The sequence below is a fragment of the Tachysurus fulvidraco genome, chromosome 1, assembly GCF_022655615.1.
Source record: "Tachysurus fulvidraco isolate hzauxx_2018 chromosome 1, HZAU_PFXX_2.0, whole genome shotgun sequence".
Taxonomy (NCBI): Eukaryota; Metazoa; Chordata; class Actinopteri; order Siluriformes; family Bagridae; genus Tachysurus; species Tachysurus fulvidraco.
This window is the reverse complement of record NC_062518.1, coordinates 52,227,988-52,242,403: the sequence shown is the minus strand read 5'-3', so window position 1 is coordinate 52,242,403 and position 14,416 is coordinate 52,227,988. Positions and strand designations below refer to the sequence as shown.

Sequence of the window (14,416 nt, the reverse complement as noted above, 5' to 3'; positions counted from 1 at the left end):
GTTTTCTCTGGTCCACAGTGTGTGTCATTGTGCTGTATCACATCCTCCCCCCTCAGCACCTGCAGTCACTCCCAGCTGCAGCAGTGTTTCTCTGTGCAGTCTCACTGACCGAGGTTTTTGTACGACGCTCTAACACTGTGTGAACACATAGTTACTACTGATCACATGTACACTCTGACAGTAGTAATCTCCTGTATCTTCAGTCTGGACTCGACTGATGGTCAGAGTGAAGTCAGTATTAGATCCACTGCCACTGAAACGATCTGGAATCCCTGACTGTCTGCGAGTAGCATAGTAGATCAGGAGTTTAGGAGCTTCTCCAGGTTTCTGCAGGTACCAGTGTAGATCATCACCATCATACACATCACTACTGGTTTTACAGTTGATGGTGACTGTGTTTCCTGGAGCAACAGTTTGCACTGAAGGAGTCTGAGTCACAGTCACCTGACCTCTGGATCCTGAAGAGAAACATAGATTGTGTTTCTGTGCTCTAAAGTGGTGTAGAATTAGTATGAAATGAAGTGTGTGAGGCTGTGAGTTGATGTTAAACTCTCACCTTGAGTCCAGAGGGCCAGTGTGCAGATGAAGACGCTGATCAAAGTCATGGTTGCTGTGGGTGAAGTTGCTGAGCAGCAGCTCTCAGTCATGAAGTGTTAAAGTCACAGGGCTATAAACACTCACAGAGCACTGAAGCATGGGCCACCAATGCAAAGTGTGTGTGTGTGTGTGTGTGTGTGTGTGTGTGTGTGCACTGTAGTGTGATGGAGGTTTTTGTACGATGGTTTCATTAGAATGTATCACTGTGGCGCACTTTTGGTGGAGGCTCCAAACTCATTGTGAACAGTAAGTGTGTTTTCTTCTTTTTAAAACTAAACCAGTTTAGTTCATTACTAATTCCATGAAGAAATAAACTTAAACTAGATGATTTATGTTTAGAATGACATCATTGATGTTATTGTGTATTATTATGCTGTGTTGAGGAAAACATTTCAGTATCAGAACAGATCCCATATAAATGTTCTTCAACATTCAACAAATACACAATAATTGATGTTAAATATGTAATAATGACACACTTGCTATATATTCAACATGCAATAACTCTGCAGTTACTCTATAATAAACATTTAATAAATATAGTGACTTTGTGCTGATGTCAAATCCAGATGAAAGCTGCTGTGTGTGTTTGTGTTAAACAATGAATATTTCTGTAATCAGCTCCATTTGGATTTGCTGCAGTTAAATATGCTGAAGGTTTGAACTATAAAGTAATAAGACTTGTTATGAGAAATGATTTTTCCAGATAAATGACAGTGTGGAACATGTTTGTTTTGTCTCTGCACTGAAACTGAGGTCCAATAATAATAAAGTACTCAATGAAACTCAGTCATGAAGTCAGACTTTATTAGACTTTATTACTCTGTAAGATCAGTCAGTTCCACAAAGTTACAGAAATATTTCAGAATACTTTCTAACTGTGTGTGTGTGTGTGTGTGTGTGTGTGTGTGTGTGTGTGTGTGTGTGTGTGTGTGTGTGTGTGTGTTTCCCCTCTCCAGCTGGTCCCACAGCTCCTTCCATGTCTCTGCTCCCTCCGTCCCCTCTGCAGACTTCTGAGGGATCGTCATCGCTGCTCTGCCTGCTGTCTGGCTACTCTCCACAGGGGGCGCTGGTGAGCTGGACAGTGGACGGCTCAGAGGTGAAGAACGGGATTCTGACCAGCACTGAAGAAGAGAAGTACGGCCGTTACAGCCGCAGCAGCACCCTGACCCTCAGCAAAGACCTCTGGGAAAAGGGGGAGGAGTTCAGCTGTAAGGTCTCCCATAACAACGCCAATCATCCAGTCACGTTCAGAAAGAGTCAGTGTGAAGGCTAGTGGATCCAAGATAGAGTTTAACATAGAGCTGCTTATCATCCATCCTAAATAGAGTTTCAATTCTACACAATGCTGACATTTCTGTCTTTACTCTGTTCACTGTCCTGTTGCTCTTCCTGTAGTTTTTGCTGAAATAAAGCTGAGTTTTGGACGTAGTTTGTTCTTTTATTCCAGTTAATAGTGATGATCAGTGTGATGAGAGAGTGGGATTAGCTGTAGATTCAGTGCTGTGTGTTGTGCTTCAGTGAGTTTGACTGAAGGAAGTTGAACATCTGGTGAACTTTCTGCTCTATTCTGGGAGAAATGAAACTCTTCAGTCCTGTTCATGTAAATCTCACTTCCACCTCACTGCTCTCTCCATCTACCTCATTCTGACTTAACACTAACACTGACAGAATCAGTCATCAAGCTTCATTCATATATAACTATTAATTTTCTCCAAAACAGAGATTTGTTAAAAACTTGTTTTAAAAGTAGAAAACTGTTTAACTTGTTCAACTGCACCATCATTAGTTCAGTGTTTCCTTCTTTAAAATGTATTTCATTTCAAAATGAAGTCATATTTTTATCACTCACTGTATTTAAAAGTCAGTGTAATCATAAGTTAATTGTCAATTGTGGCTTAACATGTTCCTAAGAATAAAAAAATGGTTTACAATTTAATTTGTTCTGCTGCACAATTAGGACCCAACGCTCCTCGTGTAGCATGAGAGAAAATGGGCCCTGATAATATGTTACACTGATTTTTTTTTTTAAAACATGATTCAAACACAGGATCTGAAGAAAGGAAAACATCAGCTACACTTGGCTAAATGGACAACACCTGATTACCTTATGATCAGGATAACCTTCCCCTTACCAACGTCTGCCTAGAGTTGTTTATGAGCCAACTTGCCTCCAGCTCACTGTGACCCTCTAATAAGTTTAAACAATCTCTGCTAATCACAATCCCTAGTCACAACTAACTTCTAGTCCTGTACACAGAAGGTCAGAACTTCAATAACAGCTTCTTTGTAAAAATTTCCATCACAGCATTTTAGAGTACAGCGAAAGTGGCTGAGTGCAGATGTGTGTTAGTGTCTACTGAGTGATTGTTATTGTTCGTAGTGTACAATAAAGCAGGTAGGAGCAAGGTCATGAGTGGCAGCAGGGTGTTCAGTGCTCTAATAGCTTGGAAAAAGGATCTGCTTCAGAACCTTGTAGTGTGGGTCCTAATGCTGTGGCACCTCCTTCCTGATGCCAGAGGTTTGAACAGATTGTGAGAGGGGTGGGAGGGATCCTCACGTGTCTAACAGGTTTGCTCTCCTCAGTGAAGCACCAGCTGAGAAACCTAATAGAGCTCTGGTAATGGAAGACTTCATCTTAAGGCATGTGAAATTAGCTTGGCCTTTAGGGCTTCAGCAGCACTGGTTAGATATTTTGGGAGCCTGGGTGCCAGACATAGCAGGTAATGTTAGGCTCTTAGACAAGCATAGGTACTCGAAGGTAGGATTTTTTTTCAAATAGGAGCTAACGATATACACTGTTACGTCCAGCTATGGGTCTAGAGGATATGCGGACGTAACACGTGAAAAAAACACATCAACTAAATCTCAGGTACGAATACTTAAGTAACAAATGAAAACAGGAAAGCAACATCTTCAGCATAGAACGCCACTAACTACGCTGCCTAATAACAGAAGTACAAGGATTGGCATCCGCTCATAACCTAGTGTGTCTAAACAGTTTCGCTCTGCGTGATGAAATGTAAGTCACGTGACAAACTAACCTGGTCCCAATCACTATGTATCGGAGAAGGAATGGAATAGGCACCGTTAAAGTGACAGTCGAGTCACAGCATAGACCTCGATAACTGTATAGAACAGTTCACAAAGCGAACCACTTAACACACAATAACTAAACACAGAATTAGAAATAAACCAAGGCAAAACAGATAAGCAAACGCAGGTGAGCAAACAACCAGGTAAGTCAACGCCCCTCTCTCGCGCTCGTGTCACATCCGGGTCTTTATACCTGGCCAATAACACCGGATTGGTTCCTGGAGTGGTTAATGGAATGATGACTGGCGGCTGAATCATCCAATCACAGGGCCTGCAAGGCGGGACAGTGAATAAAGGAGGAAAGAGAGAGAGAGAAAACAATACGGGACGTAACATACGCCTTTGTTCACGGGTGGTTACGTTTTTTTTTCAGTTTTCACAAAGACTTTTTGCCCCCACAGTGCAATAGTAAATACAAATACAAACTGTTCACCACTTACAGTAGCTGACTGTCTTTTGTTAGTCCATATTTAGTTACTCACTCGGTCATTGTAGAAATGTGAGGGTTTCAACATAAAAGTCCCCAAAATTACAACCCCAAAACAAACGATGAACTTAAATTAAGGCCTGAAACACAAATAAAATTATATATATATATATATATAATTCGTTATTTCCTTTATCATTAATTATGTTTACCTTCTGCTCTATGTTTATGTTCTGTAAAGCTGCTTTGAAACAATGTCTATTGTAAAAAGCGCTATACAAATAAACTTGAATTGTATATATATATAAATATATATATATATATATATATATATACGTATAGATATACGTATATAAGTATATATACAGTATATATATATATATATATATATATATATATATATATATATATACGTATATATATATATATATATATAGATATATATATATATATATATATATATATATATATATATATATATATATACGTATATATATATATATATATATACGTATATATATATATATATATATATATATGCATTAACAAATTTGTGCCTCTTTTTAACAATAAAAGAAGCAAAAGTATATGCATAATATTTTTTGTTGGCCTTAAAAATGTAGCAAGGTTACAGAGTCTGAACTCAGATAGCCAGTTGTCCCACTCTCTGTGATTTTCCCCCACATAAGAAGCCATCTGTTTTTCAGAGTTTTGTTGACTTGTTCAGTGAAGTTGGTCTGTGTTTGATAACTGGTAATCAGTTTCTAATTAAAGCCCCAGTTTTGCACAGATCAACCAAGAGCTGACAAAGAAACTGTGGGCCTCTATGAGACAGGATGTACTTGGGCACGCCCCATCGATTGAAGATTTCATCCTTCAAAATCCGAGAGATGTGTGGAGTTTTACTATCTCTTAAAGGGAATAGCTCCACCCACTTTGTGAAATAGTCAACCACTACAAGGAGATAGATGTTGCCCTTCTTACTTTTTGGAAATTGCCCTATGAGATCGATGCCAAGCATGTGACCAGGTTCGTTCATTTCAGTTGATTGAAGAAACCCCAGGGGTTTGGTATTAGAAGGTTTGTACTGTTGACACCCAACACACTCTTTCACATGTTGCCACACATCCTTTCGGACATCTGGCCACCAGGCCACCTCCAAGATTTTAAGAAGAGTTTTAATTTCCCCCAGATGAGCTCCTAAGGGGTTGTCATGGAAATAGCCTAGGAAAGTGGGAGTAAGAGATTTTGGGACTACCAGCTGGTACTTAACACCATCAGAGTTCGGAATAATTTGGTAGAGTAACCCTGCAGGATCTCCCATCTTATTCTATCACTTTTCTCATCCTTTCAATCAACTACCCATTAATTCCTTTACCTGCTCATCTTGTTCTTAGGCAACTCGTATCTCAGCCAGAGAAGTTGGTAAGTTAAAATTCCATGATGAGCCAGAACAGTGTGGTCTTCCACAGATCTAGATAGGGCATCTGGTACCACATTTATTCTGCCCTTTCTATATTGAACTTGGAAGTGAAACCATTGTAGCCTCAAAGTCCTCCTAGTGAGCCGGGATGTTGTCTTTGGTGAATTAAAGGCCCATGTCACTGCTGCACGGTCAGTGTATACTACAAAATATACACCCTCCAAATAATGGTGCCACATTTCAACTGCCCACACAACAGCCAGACATTCCTTCTCTGAGGTTGAGTAGTTCAGTTCTGCTCCCCTCAAGCTCCTTGAAGCAAACGCGATCACACGCTCCTCATTATCAAAGTTTTGGGAAAGTTTGCTCCAAGTCCTGTAGAACTGGCATAAGTTTGCACTTGAACAGGATGGCTCAGATCTGGTTGGGCCAGAACAGGCGCTTTCTGTAGGGCTACCTTCAGGCCTCTCCATACTCTGCTGACATTTTTTCTGTCCATTCCCATGTGAAACCTTTCCGATGTAACTGATACAATGGGGCAGCAAGCTCTGCAAAATGTGGGATGAATTTGTGGTACCAGACTATCATGCCTACAAACCTCTGTAATGAATGAATGTCATGAGGGATTGGTCAAATGTTCTTCAAGAGAGGATGGGATTGATCACACTTTATGCAGGAGTTGGTGTGGTGGGGTTTCTCAAAGGTTCTGCTTAAGTGGACAGGATTGGTCAGTTATTCTGTAGGTGACAGTAATATTGGTCAGCTTTCTTCAAGAGTGTGTGTGAAGGGTTAAACTTCATGTGTCAGTGGGTGAGAATGGAGATACTTTGAGCAGGAGAAGTTTGGGACTGGTCAGGAGCAGACAGGACTGGTCAGAGTTTCTGTGTGGTTCTTGTAGTGTTCAGGTTGGTGACTGTGCTGATGATGTTACAGTGTTTTGTGAAATCTCTACAGAAAACCAGTTTTTTACATTTCACACTGAAATCATGTCAAAAACCTACAAATCACTGATGTTAATAATAATGTAGAAATACAACCCAGTGCCTTACAGAGTTTCTAATGAATGTCATCTAGTTACAGATAAAGAATCATTGTGATGTTTCACACAAACTGCTGTAGAACTCAAGGTCATCAGTGCAGATCTGAAATAAATGTATAGATTTTAAAAAGATTTGTTTTGTCATGATTTTATATAATTCTCTGGATTATACTGGTTAATATGTTATTTGTAGTTAATTATTGTCTAATAGTTTGTTAATAAACAAGAAATGTTCAGTTAATAAAGTCCTAATGTGGATTTTAAAGTTAAATAATAAAATATAAAGTCTATATTAATAACACTAGGAACACTCACTCACTCATTTTCTATCGCTTTATCCGAACTACCTCGGGTCACAGTGAGCCTGTGCCTATCTCAGACGTCATCGGGCATCGAGGCAGGATACACCCTGGACAGAGTGCCAACCCATTGCAGGGCACACACACACACACACACTCTCATTCTCTCACACACACACTACGGACAATTTTCCAGAGATGCCAATCAACCTACCATGCATGTCTTTGGACTGGGGGAGGAAACCGGAGTACACGGAGGAAACCCCCGAGGCAATCAATGTATGAATAATTTATACATATGGTTTGTGTGTGTGTGTGTGTGTGTGTGTGTGTGTGTGTGTGTGTGTGTGTGTGTGTGTGTGTGTGTGTGTTTTATATACCACAGTGTGTGTCATTGTGCTGTATCACATCCTCCCCCTCAGCACCTGCAGTCACTCCCAGCTGCAGCAGTGTTTCTCTGTGCAGTCTCACTGACCGAGGTTTTTGTACGACGCTCTAACACTGTGTGAACACAAAGCTACTACTGAACCAGTGACTGATCTCATGGTAACTCTGACAGTAGTAATCTCCTGTATCTTCAGTCTGGACTCCTCTGATGGTCAAAGTGAAGTCAGTATTAGATCCACTGCCACTGAAACGATCTGGAATCCCTGACTGTCTGCTAGTAGCATAGTAGATCAGGAGTTTAAGAGCTTCTCCAGGTTTCTGCAGGTACCAGTGTAGATAGCTACCACCATGCACATCACTACTGGTTTTACAGTTGATGGTGACTGTGTTTCCTGGAGCAACAGTTTGCACTGAAGGAGTCTGAGTCACAGTCACCTGACCTCTGGATCCTGAAGAGAAACATAGATTGTGTTTCTGTGCTCTAAAGTGGTGTAGAATTAGTATGAAATGAAGTGTGTGAGGCTGTGAGTTGATGTTAAACTCTCACCTTGAGTCCAGAGGGCCAGTGTGCAGATGAAGACGCTGATCAAAGTCATGGTTGCTGTGGGTGAAGTTGCTGAGCAGCAGCTCTCAGTCATGAAGTGTTAAAGTCACAGGGCTATAAACACTCACAGAGCACTGAAGCATGGGCCACCAATGCAAAGTGTGTGTGTGTGCGTGTGTGTGTGTGTGTGTGTGTGTGTGTGGTGTGTGTGTGTTGTGTGTGTGTGTGTGTAGTCTGTGTGTGTTTTGTGTGTGTGTGTGTGTGTGTGTGTGTGTGCACTAGAGTGTGATGGAGGTTTTTGTACGATGGTTTCATTAGAATGTATCACTGTGGTACACTTTTGGTGGAGGCTCCAAACTCATTGTGAACAGTAAGTGTGTTTTCTTCTTTTTAAAACTAAACCAGTTTAGTTCATTACTAATTCCATGAAGAAATAAACTTAAACTAGATGATTTATGTTTAGAATGACATCATTGATGTTATTGTGTATTATTCTGCTGTGTTGAGGAAAACATTTCAGTATCAGAACAGATCCCATATAAATGTTCTTCAACATTCAACAAATACACAATAATTGATGTTAAATATGTAATAATGACACACTTGCTATATATTCAACATGCAATAACTCTGCAGTTACTCTATAATAAACATTTAATAAATATAGTGACTTTGTGCTGATGTCAAATCCAGATGAAAGCTGCTGTGTGTGTTTGTGTTAAACAATGAATATTTCTGTAATCAGCTCCATTTGGATTTGCTGCAGTTAAATATGCTGAAGGTTTGAACTATAAAGTAATAAGACTTGTTATGAGAAATGATTTTTCCAGATAAATGACAGTGTGGAACATGTTTGTTTTGTCTCTGCACTGAAACTGAGGTCCAATAATAATAAAGTACTCAATGAAACTCAGTCATGAAGTCAGACTTTATTAGACTTTATTACTCTGTAAGATCAGTCAGTTCCACAAAGTTACAGAAATATTTCAGAATCCTTTTAACTGTGTGTGTGTGTGGGTGTGTGTGTGTGTGTGTGTGTGTGTGGGTGTGTGTGTGTGTGTGTGTGTGTGTGTTGTTGTGTGTGTGCTTCTCCACTCCAGCTAGTCCTGTGGTGAATCCCTCTGTGTCTCTGCTCCCTCCGTCCCCTCTGCAGCCATGTGAAGGATCGTCATCGCTGCTCTGCCTGCTGTCTGGCTACTCTCCACAGGGGGCGCTGGTGAGCTGGACAGTGGACGGTTCCGAGGTGAAGAACGGGGTTCTGACCAGCGCTGAAGAAGAGAAGGATGGTCGTTACAGCCGCAGCAGCACCCTGACCCTCAGCAAAGACCTCTGGGAAAAGGGGGAGGAGTTCAGCTGTAAGGTCTCCCATAACAACGCCAATCATCCAGTCACGTTCAGAAAGAGTCAGTGTGAAGGCTAGTGGATCCAAGATAGAGTTTAACATAGAGCTGCTTATCATCCATCCTAAATAGAGTTTCAATTCTACACAATGCTGACATTTCTGTCTTTACTCTGTTCACTGTCCTGTTGCTCTTCCTGTAGTTTTTGCTGAAATAAAGCTGAGTTTTGGACGTTGTTTGTTCTTTTATTCCAGTTAATAGTGATGATCAGTGTGATGAGAGAGTGGGATTAGCTGTAGATTCAGTGCTGTGTGTTGTGCTTCAGTGAGTTTGACTGAAGGAAGTTGAACATCTGGTGAACTTTCTGCTCTATTCTGGGAGAAATGAAACTCTAAATGTAAATCTCACTTCCACCTCACTGCTCTCTCCTTAAGTGAGGTTTAATATGTAAGGTTTTATTTTTTTTTCTTTCTATTGTTTAAAATTTCATTTTTATTCTCTATGATATCTTACATATTAAATGTTCTAACTGCAGTCTGCTGCATTGTTTATTTCCTGTAGGACTGAATCTGCCTCTCTAATAGCTCCTATAACACACCTCACACCTTCTGAACATCTGAATAAATAAACATTATAATTATTGTGACAGGACGGCTAATAGACACTTGAGAATGAGTGAAGGGGCAAACATGGTTTATAGAAGTGAATAATAAGGTTGCAGGAACAGTGTAAGTGTTATTAATGCACTTTCACTAGACAGACCTAAGTAAAGACCAAACCAGAAATCTCTGTGCTTCAAGACATGTGATCTACCTCCACACCACTGGGTGGAACAGATACAGGTGGAGCAGGAACACCTACAAACCAGTGCCAGGAAAAGGCAGGAAACCAAATGAAGGAGACACCAAACTGGATCACAAACAAAGGAATCTTTAATAAACTGGGACAAATTAAATATCAGAAGAGACAATAGACATGAGACACTTGGAACTCTTCAGAAAGGCTTGTTTTCTCCTGATAGCTATGAGATCGTTCTTGTGTTTTTTCTAACATATCTTTTCTTCTGATTTTTACTTTTTTTATTTCTTTTTGTTTATTCCCATTTACTCATGCAATGACTCAATTAGAACAATGCCTTCCAACACATCATGCATGATGTCAGTTGGATCCACATGAAAGTGATTGAGATTCTCAGTTAAAGGACAGGAACCTTTCACACCATAAGTTTGCCTAAATTCTCTGTCCTCTCTCACTACCTGCACGGGAGTCATGGGAGTCTTGTCTCTGAATTGAAAGAACCAGAATATACAACAGTGAAGCTCTCCAGGAATCCTGCAAGAGACTGAGCACCCAGATTAGCAGCAGCAACAAATAATACTGTACCTCTAACAGTTTTTACCTAGTTTCTCCTGGGAAACTCTGTTTGCTCCAAAAGCAGTAGATCACAGATAAGAGGTTGCAGAAATGTTGCATAACCAAACTTTTTGACAGTGTAGGTATTGCATAGAAGAGCAAGCTGGACTGAGTTGAGGGTTGACCTACATTTTGCAGGTATGTTGGTAATGACCCAGTATACAGCACATATTTAGTGTGTCAGCTTTCATGTTCCTAGAGGATTTACAATTTGGAAATCATCAATGTAAAGTCCAAGAACTCATCCCTTGTAAGAAGAGAGTTTTCATTAAAGTACTGGCCATCTACACATGATCTGTATTCATGTAGCACATGGACTTCTTCTGACATAGCATGGTTTAATATGTCAGTTTGGTTAGGCAACTTCTGTATCATGGGAAGAACGGAGACATATTGTTGTAAGAATGGGACCTTTAGTATGATTAGGTAGAATGGATGATGAAGGAAATGAATGGTTAACGTCATGCTCAATAAAACAACCTTACCGATGCTATCCAACCTCAAACCCTTCTCTCATATTCCCATACAAAAGAAAAGTAAGATTCAGGCTACAAAGACAAAGAGAAGCAAAAAAGAAGAGAATAGAACAAGCAGCAGCAGAAATAAAACAACTGGCGAACAAAATAAAGAATAAGAAGCTTGAAGAAATCAATGGATAAAACAGAATCTGACTCTGTACCGAGACGGAAATGAAGATTGGATCAAGATCAAGAATATTAAAGTGATTAAGTTTTCTTTCTTTTTTTTTTACTTTTCTTTTAAAATATGTACGAAATAATATTGCTTGTGTTCTTAAAAGATAAGATGTGCTCAGTATGCTATATGAAGGCTCTCTCTCTCAACCCTCAGTGCTCAGAGGATACCACTGACAATAACCCTTGAAGGAAACCACAACATGCCTGGGGGAAGGACTTAGTTAGTAAGATGATATTGCAAGCTTGTGCTTTTTGAAAGGAAGTATAGCTCATAAGGAATACAACCGGTCGCTGACCACAGAGTTACCGACTTTGAGAGAAATGGTGGAGGATGTTGGTTTTGTGAGAGAGGAATGGAAAGGAATGTTGGTTTTAAAGTCTAGAAGACTGCCGTATTGGTGAAAGGCTTGAAAATGTCTTGTCTTGAAGTACATTGTGTGTACTTTCTATTGTAGACAAGCTCAGTAAATGTAAACTCTGTGTATATCAAAAAACAAATGCAAGCTTACACTTGGAGAGTGTTTCTTGGTTTGTTATAATCTTTGGATTTTAATTACTTTTACTTTTCTAATACTGTTTGATTATTTGAACAAGATTTTATTTGTAATTTTATTTTATTTTACTTTATATATATATTACACACATTTATGTGTATTACATTGCTTTTAATAAAAACAAGGCCTCCCATTGTGAGGACCCTGAAAAGACAAAAAGTTCTAAGTCTGTCTCCTTCGTTTAAAGATTCAACAGGTAGAGAAATAGATTAGGTAGGGAAACTTGAAGAGGAACCTTTGTTAGAAGACCGAGGGACTTCGAAGGAAACCTGCGTTCAAGGTGAGACCAACTCTGATAGTCGATCTTGTGTTTTCAAAACTAACCCGTGCAAACTAGGACACATTCCTTAGTGGGATTGAGGAAGGGTTTCCTACGCAATCCGAGGATCCATCTTTGGCAAAAAAAAGTCATGATGTTACTTTCTGATACAGCACTTGGAACATCTCTTACTCTGACTCTGACTGTGCAATAGTGGCTGTGATAGCTTATGAATTTGACAAAGTCATTAAGATTATTATTGCTAGGTTCATCACTCAGCTTCTTCTAACTCCTCTAAATCATCAGCATGTGATATTTTCTCTTAATCATCAGGGCTTATGAAATCTTGACAAACAATTTAAATCTCTGAGTTCTGTTCTTTGTGTACTTTACTCTTGTGGGCTCTGAAAGTGGAGTAGACAGCACTTGTCTGTAAGGACACATGACTTTATGATTTACTTTTAAATGTGCATTATGCAGGTGAGTGAAGTAATCAGCCTCAGAACAATACTCAGCAAACGCACATGACAAAAAGCTAAAGTTAACTGGTACATCTGCTCTTGGCTGTTGATGAGATGATTTGGTGTGAGAGAAGGATAAATGCACTTTTAAGGCATTGAATGATTTAAAAGTACACAGACATTCCTGATGCAAACAAGGAAATTGCTCAGTTCTAGCATTTGACACAGTAATGTTTAAATAGCTGTGACAGTTTAGAAAGGGCATTCATCTATTTTTGAATGTATACAATTTTAATCAATGTCCAATTAATCTATTTAAAATGATTGTTGTACCAAAATAAAACGTTTTTTTAAAAAAAAAAAACTAACCAGATGTAGGAACCTGTGTTCGTCCTGTCTCTTGATGTATGGGCTGTTAGTAATTCCGTGTTAATGGACATAAGGACAAAGAGCTCACCTTTTATTCTTGAAACCTTGTTGTATGTGTGTTGAACATACAGGGGTTAGAATGTGATCGCCTTGTTCGAGTAAAAAAAACTTCTAGTTAACGTGAAAAACTACCTGTTTAAAGCATATTTTCTGTCCTCACAAACAGCCCCCAATAAAAAAAACATAAAAACAATAAACAAACGAACAAATGACTGATGAACTGGACTGGGGATCGAGCGGGATCGTGTCCACACGAGTGAAAAAACAACTTGTTAACTAAAAGGTTAAATGTTTTTCACTCCTCACAAACATGACTTCAATAGAGAGAAAAACAAAAACAAATGAACAGACAAAACTATTTCTGCCAAATTCAGATGCAGATCTGGTGTAATTAATTTAAATAAAAAATTTATAAATTAAAGTAACTTTAAACTTTTTACATATCTCACTTCTCTAGACTATTAAACCAGTGTGAGGGTTTTTTCACCAGAAATTCATAAAGGGGTCAATTACCTATAAAGTTCAGGAACCCTGAATAAAATGAAAATCTGCAGATCTGGAGTCAATAATTTAAATAAAAAAATATACAAATTAAAGTAACTTTAAACTTTACCCATCTAATAATGAATTAAAAAAGTGTAGATGATAACGTCTTGGGGGTCACAGGACATTCATAAAGGCCATTTGGGGTCAATTACCTATAAAGTTCAGGAACCCCTCAGGAACCCCTGTTCTATCTTCTCTTCAAACACAATCAGCTTTGCAGCTCATGTGCTAATGTGGTACATCAAAACAAGTACTTTCAAAATGCAGCATTATTTTGTGTTATAAAGTCTTTAGGTTAGAGAAAATACAGAGATCTTCCTTGTTTCCTACCAAGTTACAGTTCTGATTGTGTTTGTAGAAAAGTTTGATCATCAAATCATCAGAGTGATCATGTCATAAACAGCACAACCTTTAGACATGTATTTATCTGTGCTGAATTTGATGAAAAAAAGAAGTAAAGCTATTTATTACATGTGAGTTATGTTGATGTAGTTTAGTGGTAGAGGTGGGTGTGGTTAAATTACATTAGTGTAGAATGGGACATACGGAGCAGTCAAGTGAAAGTTTGATACTTTGCTATGCAACATGTTCTTGTGCCAATACACTGATACTCAACATACAGAAGGTTCTGCAAATAAGTTGTATGGAAACGTTTGTTCTGTGAGACTGAGTGAAGTGGGATTCATCAGGAGCACAAGGGATTAATCACACTTTCTGTAAGACCTGGTGGGATTAGTCAAACTTTACATGTGGTTGTTATGTTCAGGTTGTTGACTGTGCTGCTGATTTTTTGTATTTGATAACTTTATAAAGAAAATCATAATCTAATAGTTTATTAATTATAAAAATGTTCTGTCAGTGTCTTTAATTAATGAATATTAATGTTATGTGCATTAGTCAGTTAGTG

General features: G+C 38.9%; 2 gene segments (V, D, J or C); one reads left to right on the top strand and one right to left on the bottom strand.

Annotated features, from left to right (window-relative positions):
• Positions 1–642, bottom strand: part of LOC125141311 — a 163,138-nt gene extending 162,496 nt beyond the window's left edge. The window contains 2 exon segments of the V gene segment in view: positions 143–458; positions 557–642. Of these exon segments, the coding sequence occupies positions 143–458; positions 557–605 (365 nt within the window).
• LOC113655548 overlaps positions 1–2,024 on the top strand; it is a 163,044-nt gene extending 161,020 nt beyond the window's left edge. Inside the window, 2 exon segments of the V gene segment in view lie at positions 808–843; positions 1,557–2,024. Coding sequence covers positions 808–843; positions 1,557–1,873 — 353 coding nt within the window.
• Positions 2,025–14,416: the final 12,392 nt, after the last annotated feature.